The sequence below is a fragment of the Dunckerocampus dactyliophorus genome, chromosome 2, assembly GCF_027744805.1.
Source record: "Dunckerocampus dactyliophorus isolate RoL2022-P2 chromosome 2, RoL_Ddac_1.1, whole genome shotgun sequence".
In the NCBI taxonomy this organism is placed as follows: Eukaryota; Metazoa; Chordata; class Actinopteri; order Syngnathiformes; family Syngnathidae; genus Dunckerocampus; species Dunckerocampus dactyliophorus.
This window is the reverse complement of record NC_072820.1, coordinates 7,610,683-7,624,201: the sequence shown is the minus strand read 5'-3', so window position 1 is coordinate 7,624,201 and position 13,519 is coordinate 7,610,683. Positions and strand designations below refer to the sequence as shown.

At 42.7% G+C, this 13,519-nt stretch overlaps 1 protein-coding gene across 1 annotated transcript; it reads left to right on the top strand.

Annotated features, from left to right (window-relative positions):
• Positions 1-6,066: 6,066 nt before the first annotated feature.
• LOC129177006 (transcription factor HES-1-A-like) lies at positions 6,067-7,416 on the top strand. Its single transcript, XM_054767677.1, has 4 exons — positions 6,067-6,353; positions 6,452-6,547; positions 6,618-6,705; positions 6,768-7,416. Exons 1-4 carry the CDS (start codon positions 6,249-6,251, stop codon positions 7,217-7,219), a joined length of 741 nt encoding a protein of 246 aa, XP_054623652.1. The 5' UTR covers positions 6,067-6,248; the 3' UTR covers positions 7,220-7,416.
• Positions 7,417-13,519: the final 6,103 nt, after the last annotated feature.

The following is a 13,519-nucleotide window of genomic DNA, read 5'->3' as shown; positions in this document are numbered from 1 at the left end:
ACAAATTGCGAACAGTTCAGCCACAAAACCGTTCAAGGTTTTCTGTACCAGAGTATTCATAGCCAACAGCCAGTATTTAGCACGGGGATCAGCAGGTTCATAGGTTGCTCTACTCAGGGATTCAACACTCCTAATGTCTGTGGTCTTACAGGAATGTGTTTGAACCTCGTCAGAACAAAGACACGACATTCCCATGCAGCAAAGACAGAAAATACACAGTTAACCAACCTCCCCCAGCACCTTTTCAAGACGAAAGTATCCCTCAACATATTAACATGTAAATACACTTCAGTGAAATGCATATAATCTACATGCTAACTAGTCCTTTAAAGAGTTTCCAGTGTTTGAATGTGGTCGAGGAACACTTTCATGTTTGGGTTTTTAAAAATTAAACGCGAGGCCTCTCTTTGACTCTCTGGAAAAAAAAAAGAGTGTTTTTCAGTTTGATGAGGGATAAGGCTAAAGACGAGGATCTCCTTTCAAAGAGTTCAATAAGACTCATTGCTATTACCTCCAAGTTGATGAACTCAATTCTTTGGCTTATTTCTTTCTGTCTTTTTTTGTAGTTGACACATGGCAGATACCGGTTACCCTGGCCTTTTTCCTCCGCAGGTCGCCTGCTATGTATGGCCAAGCATCCCCTCCAAGTCCAGTGTACTGACTTGGAATAAGCTGACTTGAAGCTGCTCAGGTTGATGTTGACAAACATGAGCACAGATGAGTCTCCTAATCCCCCACCCTCCTTTCCGCACCCTTTATTGCCATAAAAACAGCCCTGAATACCCCCCCCCCAAAACTAAACCTCCTCTTATCTCACGCGGGGTTTAATATAACACCCGCTACCCTTTTTACATCTCTGCCTCCGCTAAATTCCACCATATTTTTGATTCTGCCCGTCGCCATGACAGCCAGTTATTTCCCATCCCTGATCCCCCACTGACTGCTCCTCTTCTCTATTGATACCGCTACCCTCCCAACTCCTTCTTTTTTTGTCCAAATAAAACAAAGCACAGAGTGAATGTGCTCTGAGGTAGGTAAATGTATTCAGTGACACCAGCCAGGACGATTCCATTCTGCTGGATTCCTGTACCACTTGTTTCCAGTCTTGTCTGGGGGCTGGACACTCTGTTGGGCCTATTGTCCCCTGTGTATTCCACACAGGACCACAATTAATGGAGGCCTTGTCTAAGACTTCTGGAGCAGAAACTTCTGTTGGGGAGGGGGACAAAAGGAGAGCCTGTGCAGGGAGTTGCTATGGGTGGGCGCCCCTTGCCTCTTTAAGGGGGGGTAAGAAGGAGTGAGAGGAGCGCTGGATGAGTTGTTTAAGTGATCCCTTCTGTCTGCTCCCTCCCCTCCGAGCCAGCGAGAGTGTTTTCATGACAGCAGTTAAAAGAAATCGCTGTATTTGATGATGAAGATGGTCACTTTACTGCCTCCGTGCTGGTGGCTAAGCGGAGGGAGATAGCGGAGGCTGCTGCTCACAGAAACACGGCTGCCGAGAGGCTTTTACTTGTTGATGACACAGAATACTAACACGGCATTTGATGTGTATCCCTTGTTCATTGCGATTAATTGGTTCCAGACTCGACCGTGATAAGTGAATTTTCAGGAAGCAGGATTTCTTATTTATAAATGAAATATTTTTGTAGTATAGAAAACCTGTTTACGACCTTCAAAATACGAATTATGACATTTTTAGAGCCCTATTATTCACCTTTACACTTGTATTACCCAATATAGTAAACATCGTAATAGAAAATAAGACATAATCTGAACTCACACGTTACACTCACACTCACATTACTGACACCTAGTGACCAGTGTAGAATACTACATATCAAGAAATCTTTCAATGCATTTTCCGAATGTCTTTTTTTTTTAACTGTATTTTAGTGCATTTCGTCATTTTTATGCTTGAAAATGCTTAATTTGGGCAAAAAATACATATAGTTTGCCTAAAGGTGGCCAATAATAGGCCGTAATCAACCACGAAACAGCAATGATTTAGTAACTCATTCAATACCAAAAACGTATTTATACATTTTTATAAACCCGGACTCCCGATCCCAAAGACGTATTCATACGATTTTTGCGCGAGAGGCAAAAAGAGGTGATGACGCAACTGCACGCGAATGGATGTAACTTTTAGAGCAGTTTTAAGCCATAAAAACGGCCACAAGGTGGCAGAAGTGCATTTGATAAGAGCTCAGCATGTGAATTTGAATGGGGAAAACAGACACGACAGCGAGGAGGAAGTGGAAGAACGTGGAGGAGGGTAGCATGCAGAAGGTTACACATCGTAGGGAAATTTTAACACACATGCACACACACAGTTCAGCTCCAAATGTGAAAATTGTAAATAGTTTGTGGTGTTATATTTGTAAATAAATTGTTATTTTGATGTAACACAACCATTTTTTGTGTTGTTTATGTTGTGGTATAGTTGTTTAGATACTTGAGCTGTCACAAAAGCAAAAAAATGAACATTATGCTTGAAATTTATCTTTAATCTTTAAAATAATAAAAGGTTACAAGAAAAAAGATTAAATGTTGAAAGTCGCAAGTATTCGCTGAGATGAAATGGTTTTACAGGCAATGACCAACGTTTGTGCAGTGGTTCTGACTGATTTTCCATCTTCGCTCAGATTCACAATTGCTTGTTTTTCACCCATAGACAGCTCTTTGTTTTTTATGTTGTTTTCACCTCTAAATGCAGTCTTCACAGGCAAAACCTACCCTACCCAGACAATCAGTGCTATTTATTGATTGAATAGGACGCACCTGGGCATCAAAACACACCAGTCAGTCACATGTTCCAATACGTTTGCTCACATGGAAAAACGGGTGGGTTCAAACAAAAGGTTCTATCGGATTCATATGTAAATACCTGGAAATAAAATCTGAAATGTTGCTCTCTGCTCTCATGTTCACCTTTAGATGTCAAACCCAAATGTTTTCAGTCTACAGCAAAAATAAAGCAATTGCCCTCACTGTTCCAATCCTTCTGGAGGGCACTGTATATTCTAAATATACACCGGATGGTTTTAAATCAGCCTCGCAGAGCATGTGCGAAGTGTTTCTTTACAAAGTGACACTGGGGTGAAATGCATACGACTGAACTGACCTTGCAGACTGTACATGAAACAAAAACACACTCATTCATTGTAATTGTGATGGAAACATACCCTATAGCTTGCCTACGCATGTGTGGGAACCTCTTATTATGCACAGCAAGTTCTCGTTTCCCCATTTAAGCTTGTCAGTCCCCGGTTAGACCATGATAACTTTCAACCCTTTCTCCATTGCAGCCTCCCATCCCAGGCTCCCTACACAGATACGGATCCAGATCATAAATCTCACCACACAATGAAGGATTGTTTGTGACGGCCTGATGCTTACAGAGCTGCAAGCAGATAATGGGGCTGCATGAATGTTTTTAAACCATCTGGTGTGGGAAAAAACTAAACACAGCATTTCATGTGATCATGGGAGATTCATTGAAGTTAGTGCCAGTTTGTCCACCGCAACATTTATCCATTCAAAATGTTCCTTCCCCAAACTGTAAGGATGTTTAAAGGTTGATTAAACGGTGCTTTGTTGTGTTTTATCAATATTTATCCAGTATGCCGTGATTTCCTTCGACTTGTATTGAAAATGAGATGTGGAGAAGGTGGCAATGCTTGACGACGTCTTGATCTCTGTGAGCGAATCCAAACTCTGACCTGCCTTTTGGGGTCATTTCACCCCTGAAGGCTTTGTAGCTTCACATGGTGCTTGAAGTTTATCACAGCTGGAGGGTAGAAAATCTTGGACCAGGCAGAGACGTCTGTCAATAACTTCATCAGTCAAATTCTACGATTTAAATGTCACTACCTCTAAATTGGAGAGAAGTAGATCTACTTATTTGTCACATCACCAATTATGTAGATGTTTACTTTACTTTAATATTGACAATATTATGTACTGTATAAGATTGTAGTGTTTACCTTTTTGGCTTTAATTGTTTGTTTTTACATGGCTGTGCGTTGTACTTGAAATGGCATTTAAAGATTAGTGTTTGATTTGTGTTTGACAAGGCAGTTAAATTAAATACTCCTGCTCTATATTGTAAGAAATGTGTGGTGGTGGACTATAAATTCAAGTTTTGCCACATTTTTTGGTTAAAATACGTCACATTTTTTCCATGCAGACGCCACCAAATCTTCACAACAAACTGGAGGTAAACAACAATTCTTCAAGTGCAATTACTGTTCATTTTAATGCTTGTTTTCAACAAAATCAAACTAAGTTTAAAGTAGATTCAGCCACCATTGGAAATAATTCATACAGAATGGGATTTTCCTGCATTGAGTTCTCAGTTTACAGACAAAAGTTGTCAGAGTTCATGGCACACGAATAAGTGTGTGTGAGAGATTTTCTTCTTCGCTAGACACCAGGCCTGAAGTGTGTCACAGGATGAGGTCTTCACTAGAATGTCAGGTACCCACTGACCCCTTTAAAACATGCGTTGGCCTACGTGTGTGTGCGTGTGCGTGTAATGACTGACATGCGCATTTCAGAACCGCAGCTCTTATGCGCACCAGTGCTACATTCCACCTAATCAAAGTTTAAAACGAACCATTTTTCTTCCATTTGATGCAATTTGCTGCTTGTTGGGGGATCGAGGCTTCGAATTGGTGGGTGTGGGAAAAACAGTAGTATTTTGTACTAGAAGGAAAAAAAAAAAAGAGCACACTTACTGTATTTTCAAGTAATATCAAAAAGATAATATGCTGACATTTTTTGACAATTAAGGAGGGAAATATAAATTAAGTAAGACGTTCACATTTTTTGTAATAATAAACTGAAAAACATACTAAGTGAATAGATAAAAAGACCAACTAAACACACACAAAGCCAATAAATGCATGAGAGAAATGCTTCAAGGTAACCAACCAAAATGGAAGTTTGCCAGGCTACCAGGGGAGCCACACTTGAGGAATGTCCGTCTTTAAAGACATGAGCGGGTTGCCCGGAATAAAATTGGCTGACTTTTTAATAGGGATGGGTATTGTTTACATATACATTGGTACAGTGCATACATATTTTGTCCAAAAACAAATGCCTCTTTGGGGGGAGGGAGAAATGTTTGTGCCAGTTAAACGTGTTGGAATTGAGCATTGCTGTTGGCGTGCAAAGGTTGGCAAAGAGAAGTTTAAAAAGAGCGTCAGACTCTTTGTGTCTTTGTGGAGACGTTGAATTTGCGTTACTTACAAGACGTTACTTGCAGAATGTCATCTTCAAGCACTTGTGTCTGCAGGAATGAGGACCGAAATGTGTTGCTACCCTTTACGTCTGCACCGGTGCCATAATGACACAGAGTTTTGGTACGCATCTCTACTTTTGACGGGGCAGAATGAAACAGGTTTTAAACGCTTGGCTGTAATATTTGACAGTATTGTATAGCAACCACTTTACATAGCTAATGTTAGTGTTGTGTAGGTCTGGTTCCCCTGGTAGCCTGGCAAATACGTTTTTTTCCGTTAACTTGCAGCATTTCTCTCATGCAGTTGTTTCTGGCATTTGCAGCATTTTTTTTTATCTTGCTGTATGTGATTGCAGCATTGTTTCCCAGTTGCATTTGTGTGTTTTTGGCTTTGGATCATTTCCGCTTTTGGACCTATCTGCCCTGTGCTGGTGTTATTTATGTAACTATTTTTTAAAATTATATTTCTTGTTTATTATAAATGTATAACTTTCGTTGTATAAAATACAACAAAAAAAACATCAAGTTTAAACGCGGTGACAGCCAAGTGTCTTGCAGCACGAGCCCTCTGCCACCTGTTTGTCGTGGCCGCACGCCACATTTCCGTGTTTGGAGCTTTTGGACCCTCGTGCTGGTGTTATTTATGTAACTATTTTTTAAAATTATATTTCTTATTATAAATGTATAACTTTCGTTGTAGAAAATACAAAAAAAAAAGCCATCAAGTTTAAACGCGGTGACAGCCAAGTGTCTTGCAGCACGAGCCCTCTGCCACCTGTTTGTCGTGGCCGCACGCCCATTGGCCACCTCGCGCACGAGCCGCTCGCGTGCAGCCCCTCAGTCTTTATAAATACAACCAGAGGCGTCGCTGAAGTAGGTTCACTTTGGCTAACGAATACAAGTCAACGAAGGACGTTTGTCATCGTTAAACTGCTCGGAGGTTTGCCAGGAGAAGGCGGGACTTGGTTTCGACTGTTTTCTTGTGGAACTAGTAAATGTGAAGATGCCAGCCGGTACTTTGGAACGGACTTCTTCATCCGTGGTCGCTGCTACCCCGAGCGGAAACTCCACTCCTGAGAAAGCGCGGAGTCAGACAGGGAGCAGAAAGGTAAGCTATGGCAGTGTTTTGCCATTTAGTATTGTCTCTAATTGTGTCTGTTTACCATTAAATAACACGTTTTAACATTATGCATTTGTTATTTCAAGTCTTCCAAGCCAATTATGGAAAAGCGAAGACGAGCGAGAATCAACGAGAGTCTGGGCCACCTGAAGACGCTCATTTTGGACGCACTCAAGAAAGATGTAAGAAGGTGCACGCCTTCTCTATATCTGCTATCTTTGGACAAATATATGACATCAACTATTTGTTTAGAGCTCCAGACACTCCAAACTAGAGAAGGCAGATATCCTTGAGATGACTGTGAAACACCTCAGGAACCTCCAGCGACTTCAGATGACAGGTAATACTATCTATCAAGCTATCCATCTGTCCATCATCTAATCATCATGTTTTTCCCCTCAGCCGCTGTGAGCACAGATCCATCCATCCTGGCTAAATACAGAGCCGGCTTCAGCGAATGCATGGGAGAGGTCACCCGCTTCCTGTCTACATGCGAAGAGGTGAACTCAGAGGTGAGGAGCCGTCTCCTCAGCCACCTGACGGGCTGCGTCTCCCAGATGAACGGCGTAAACTTCTACACGCCCCACCCAAGCCCGCTAGGACTTGGACAGACTGGAGCCCAGATTGCCGCGGCTCCTACCCCTCAGGTTCCTTGCAAAAGCAGCTCACAGATGCGAAACCTTCCGGAAAACATGAAGCTTCACGGCGCCTTCCAGGTGGTGCCAACCCCGGATGGACACTTTGCCTTTCTTGTTCCCAGTGCAGCTCTCACGCCTCTGGGCGCACAAAGCAGCCATTATATGTCTCCTTGTGCACGCCCGGTCACCTCAGACTCTGTGTGGAGACCCTGGTAGTACCTCAGTGCGACAGTTCTGTGTGGAAAAATGGCACAAATGTACTTAATTTTTTAATTATGTTTTGTAAATTTACTTGAGAGAATAATGTTTACATGTTTCTTTTTCCTAAAAGAAAGTTTTCCCATTTGATGTGATCTATTTTGTTATATGGCACAATTTGTTAGCCTCACGAGGTTCTTGATAAGCACTGTATTTTTGGACATAAATAAAATGTTTCTATGATGTTTATGCTACGATGCTGATGATGTTGTGGTTCATCTGTCCTGTGTGAGTTTGCTAAACAGCCCCCCTCCTTGTGTGTGCGCTTGATCATACTACTTCAGGAGTTACGTGATTTATAGGGATTTTACTGTAATTATACAGTAAGTAGCAGCATACAGCAGAAGGTTAAATGTCAAACCGGTTCATAATTGCCAAGTGTAAAAAGAAGATAACCCCTGTTTAGTAAAATTGGGCCGTACGGTGATCAAGTGGTAAGCATGTCAATCCCTGTGCGAAGTTTGCATGTTCTCCTTGCGCATGAGCGGCTTTCCAGCCTCCTCCCACATCGCAAAAACGTGCATGTTCAGCTGATAGGAGAGTCTAAATATAGTCCTTGGGTGTGAATGCGAGTGTGAATGCTTGTTCGGACCCCAGATCTCACCCAAAGTCAGCTGGGATAGGCTAAAGCTAGCCCGTGACCCTGACGAGGACAAGCAGTATAGAAAATGGATGGATGGATGATGACGTGCGGCAATAAGCACACAGAGGGAGATAAATGCGTGTTCTTGTTGGGCGAGTCACGTCACGTGAGCACTGCTGGTTTACTGTTGCTTTAACCATAGCATACTGACTATGCTTGCGCTGTTCTGTCATGACATCGCAAAAAGAACAACGAAATGCTTGCGTAGGTGATTCTCCATTGTCATCTCACCTGACGTCACACACGATACCATTTTTTGTGGGACTTTTCAGGCATGTTTTCCTTACAATTTTGATCTGACCTTTAGGGCATTCGAATTTCCAGCTTTCGACGTGACGGTATCTTTTTAGCTGAAGTCCCAGCATGCAACCCGAGCGTGTCGCTCACACAGCTGGCTACTCGGCAGAGGGTCACCAGAGGTCACAGGTTCCTCTTATTCACACTCTCGGGACGCTGCAGCTCCACCAGCATGTGGCCTTAAATCTGACAACCCGTCAACAGACCTGCGGCAGCCCGTCACCATTAGACGGGGCCTCCTTTTGACGGCATCAAACAGTGGCACACTGACTTACAATGCGTGATCATTTGTCTCCTGTTTAACATTCATGGAATTTAAAAGCTTGTGGCATGAACAGGACAACACGTCGTTGTGCACCAACAAGTGCACTTTATTTAAATTGTAAAAAAGAAGATAATTTGTGAATACAACGTAGCGTGATCAATTTAGGTTACATCTCTGTTTAGTCACTGAGGGAAGAGTGATAATAAAGCACACACTAAGAGACAAAACATGTCCCCCCAACTATCAGAGCATCCTTTGAGAAGACTCCCTGAACCACAAAAACAAAGACGGGCCCCTCAGAGGCTCAATGGCTCCTCCTTCTGCAACCCTCTCCATCTTCATAAAGGGCCTTCCCCTTGTTTGTCCAGGAAGAGGTTTAATAGCTAGAAAGAAGGAGGGGGGTAAGCATGCTGTCACTTTCACCATGCTAAAGAAGGGATATTGTCGGCAGCTCCCTAAGGTCTTGCTTTTAAAGGCTTTGTAGAGCCCTCCAGGCCAGGCTGCGCTCTTCAGATAAGGGGAGCTGTGCAGTGACGACAGGTTGCCTCCATCAGCGCCTCACTGTGATGGAGAACCGGGAGCGGCTTTACTTTACACGAGGCAGCATCAACAGATGATGGCCACTCGTGGGAATGACTACAGGGTCAAACCCCCCCTTCTGCCCTTTGTTTGATTGTTTCTTACCCTGTCTCGCTCCCCACTTTGATGCAGTTTTCCCAAACATTGTAAAGCAGAGAGGGGTAAACATTTGGAGCTGGGCTGGTTCTGCCCCTTCGGCTGTACTCCTTGATTGATGGTTCACAAACAAAGTGACAACAGTGGCAGGATTCCACTCCCTTTGACACACACCGGAAACCTCCTCCGCCGCCGTCTCTCTGGATGAATTGGCGCACCATTGTCTCTAAAGGCGCTTGATGGGGGTCGACGTAGTAGGCCGTGGCTCACATCAAGGCTAATGAATGAATCAGGCACTCCATATCAATGGTGAACGCTCTTTGTGTCTTTTTGATTTAGCAAGTTGTTTTGCAAAAACCCCACAACATTCCAGTGGAAGTGACGCTTCCGCACGCATGAATCAAGTATCAGCATGACACCAGAGCATTGGTAGTCCAAAATTTATCACTTCGGACCCACACAGAGGGATAATGGTGAGGCCATTAAAAGTGAGGAAGACTTGGTCATACATCACAACTCATTCCATCTTCAAAGGGGACGCTGGATGGCAGGAGGCTCTTTTTTTTTCTCTGGCTTCATGCACGCCTTGGCCATGTGCCCATAAACACTGATGGAGCCATGCAAAGAGGTACACTTTCACTGCAGGTGGCCTTTTACAAGAAGATAATTATGGATACTCCAATACGTGTTTACTTTGGCCAAATGGGCAAAACTGGAAATACACAAAAACAGCAATATCTTTCTATATTAACCTCATTTAATATCGATAGATAGACATCCAGCATCACTTTTGTATTTTAATTGTGATTGATCTGCCGTTTTTTTCACATTTTTGTCTCACGACTAACCAGTGAAATGTGGGCTTTTGGCACCTGGGCCTTCAGTGGGGACTTAGCCGACCAGAATTTTTCTCAGCAGACACTGTTAACAAAAATGATAAAAATAATACTATGCATTTTCCGTATGTTACCATTTACCCTGACTGGGATTCAAATCCTGTTCCCCTGTGCCAAATGCTTCATTTTCCACTTGCAATAAAAGTTTAACACTACAGTAACACTACACATAACTGCCAGGTCACGACAATACCATTATTAGTAAAGCACCCACTTTTATCTTTCAATGCATCGTCACCGACAGGCCTGCTAGTAACTTAGAGCATTAGTAACTTCTACCGGTGATCGTAAATTTGGCACTCAGCAAATATAACGAGCGTAAAAAGGAACGGCTTGGTGATAAAAGGTTCAGACAGCTCCAAACCTCTACACTACAACATCATCTGGAGCATTTCAGACTCAATATCTATCAAAAACATGGCAAAAAACATCAAACTCACCAGAGAGCTCCTCCTCAGTCAGCCATTGTGGGCGTAACTTGGCTTGTCAAACAGTTTTGCCCTGAGGACGGAAAAATGCTGACGTTATTGAAGGCCCGTTAGCTGGCCCTGTGAGGGGAATCTGAAATCTGATTGTTTAAAGAAACAGCGCCGTTGCTAATAGTGTTTAAGCGACATGGGCCAGCACTCCTTATTCTGAAGGCCCTGGGCAGATTATATGGATATGGCAACACATCCATCCATTCGTTTTCTACGCCGCTTATCCTAATTAGGGTCGCGGGGCATGCTGGATGGAGCCTATCCCAGCTGACTTCGGGCGGGGTACACCCTGGACTGGTCGCCAGCTAATCACAGTATGGCAACACATTGATTGGACACAAAACTGTTGGGAATAAATTAATTTAACTTCATGCACGAAATACTAGAATTTGAGTTGTAAATGTAGGTCAGTAATTGTGATAGTGTTTAGGCCAGCAGAGAAGGCTTTGCTGGCCTGGATAGCACACCACTGGTTTTAATTTCATGAGAGATTCTTGGTCTTGATTCTTGGTTTTGTAGGATATCTTATGAAAAGCAACACTCAAATTAAGATAAATGATAATTAAGATATAAGAGTGGTGTGTAAGAATTTCCATGTTTTGAATCAAAGTTTGTGAAAATCCAAATCAGTCAAATATAAGGCTGATTTCCCCTCGTTGGTCCATTTTCTTTCTTTTCCAGTTGAGCACATCCTCCTGCTTGTGTGACAAAGGCCTCTTGAGAAATTACTCCTGCGGTTGGAAGTTGAAGTGTGGGAGGAATTTCAACGCAATGACTCCTAATTGGAGAATGACCAATAAAACACAATGAAGGGCTGCATGCATAATCAAATCCATCTGGGAAGCTGGAAACAAAACAAGCAGGGTCGTATAAGAGCAGGTCATGGGGAATCGGGTGGGGGATCATTCTTGATTCATCCTTGATAATTGTAATGTGACGATAAGGAGCTTATAGCCTCTTGTTATCCTCCAATGGGGGACGCACAAGACAAAGGGGAGGGGACCAGAATGCACAAAGATTACCATTCTGGTGACATCTCTGCATCCACTTAACACCCACATCAGGTCAGCTGTTGTTAATTTGGTCAGCGACACCAATGCGGCACCCTGCCCTGGGGGGTCTACGTTCGTTGAGGGGTAAATGTTGACCCTTGTTTGTAAGCAAGGCTCACATTTGGAGAGCGCAAAATGGCCCGTTTGTGTTCTTGAGAAGTTTGGGTCATCGTATCATGGAGGAGGTGTGTCACCCTGGAGAGGATCTAATTGACACCTGTCCACATAATAGCGAGCGCTGTCATTTCACGACTGGCTGAACTCTTTCACGTCAGGCCCGAAAAGCAAAATTGTTATCGGGATAATTGGAGCGGTTGTTTTTTGCTTCCAAGAATAAAAATGCCGCATTCATTTCAGCGCTTTGAAGCCAACTCATTGAAATACTTCAACACTCTTACAGTGGTGCCATCCATTTTCCATGCCGCTTCACAGCGATACCTTGGTTTCCATCCAATAATAAACAATGCAAAGAAAATGAAAAATTAAATGAGCAAATTAAAATTATGCATCATTTTTACCTTTATTGAGGACCCTTGTTGGGGCGGAGAGGGTGGACGATAGGGTGTTCCACCTTCATACTTGGCAGTGTATCCTTTCTTGAATTCAACAGTGTTTGTTTCTCACCTTCTTTATCAATTTGCTGGCGGGTTATTTAGCAGTCGCTTGATAAAAAAATGCAAGCGAGTCACCAACGCATGGAGTGCTTTGTTGGGGCACTCCATTTTGCTGAATGATACAGTACAGGGCAAATGGATTCGTTTTGTTGCATGCAATATTGCAGGAAAGCCGAGGGAGCATTTTCGAAAACTGAGGTTTGACTGTTTTAGAGAACATTGCATTGCTTTGGTGAGTCAGTAGGTGTTGTATTATAATTACATTTCATCATAATTCTCTATGTGTCTATCTATTGATCTGCAAACTACGCATGGTTCCTTGCAATAATTGAACTAAAAGCTAAACTTGCTGTGGTATTCTTGCTTCAAGCATGGAGGGTCGTATGACCTCTACTCCTTGTGGCCTCATCACCTCCCTCCTCGCTGGACGTTCTCATCTCTGGCACTAAACTCTGTGGGAACCCCCTCCCTCCTCCTAGTTGGCGGTGCTTTGTGTTCCTTTGGACATTGTGTGTCTCACCAGATAATGTGTCCTCTCCTCTTTTTCTGCATCCATCCCATCTGAAGAGGGGCTACGAGGCGCACGCTGCCCGCCACTAACTGCCCACCAAACTGCCGACCTAACTGAGGGGGGTTTAACACTTGCTTTTTATCTGGCATCACAGGACGTCTCTTAAGCCCTGCTGCTTCAGGTTGGCAGGCCGGTGATAGCAAGTACCACTGATGGACGCTGACAGGTCGTTTGGTGTGGAGGATAACTCTATTGACCTCTGAAGGCATCTTGGGCCCTTCAGTGAATTCATAAAACGGGCTATTTTTTATTTTGCAATCTGACAAAATGTTGATCGAAGTTTAAATGTATTAAATGTATTATTTTTTTTCAGGAAAAAAAAAGCATCTCAGTTTTGTGTTGTAGGTGAATTTTTTGTTATATTGATGTTTTTTTTTCTTTTTTGATTTTTTTCTTAATTTTTTCAACATTTTCCAAATACTTCAACTTTCTTCTTAAATAATCTTTATACATTTACATCTCATAATATTGGGACATTATTCTCGTAAAATTAAGACTTTTCTTCTCATTAGATTACAACTTTTTCTGTTAATATTTTGACTTTATTCTTGTAAACTTATACAGATTTTTGCTGTTGTTGCTCTGTTTTTTCATTTTCTTGTTAAATTATATTTTCTGAATGTTGTGCGGGTCAATAAAACAACTACAAATGAGCCCAGGGCAGCACTTTGGACACCCTTGCCATAGATGCTCCAACGGCTCTATCTAACACCTGCATTAACAGCTGTGGCTGTAGGCAACCTCTTTTTGTAGTTTTTATTAACTC

What these genes read in the sequence shown, in the direction of transcription:
- LOC129177006 (XM_054767677.1), top strand. Translation starts at nt 6,249, where the DNA reads ATGCCAGCCGGTACTTTGGAACGGACTTCTTCATCCGTGGTCGCTGCT. An exon ending in TGGACGCACTCAAGAAAGAT is followed by an intron (nt 6,548 to 6,617) that starts GTAAGAAGGTGC and finishes CTATTTGTTTAG; the next exon opens with AGCTCCAGACACTCCAAACT. An exon ending in CCAGCGACTTCAGATGACAG is followed by an intron (nt 6,706 to 6,767) that starts GTAATACTATCT and finishes TTTTCCCCTCAG; the next exon opens with CCGCTGTGAGCACAGATCCA.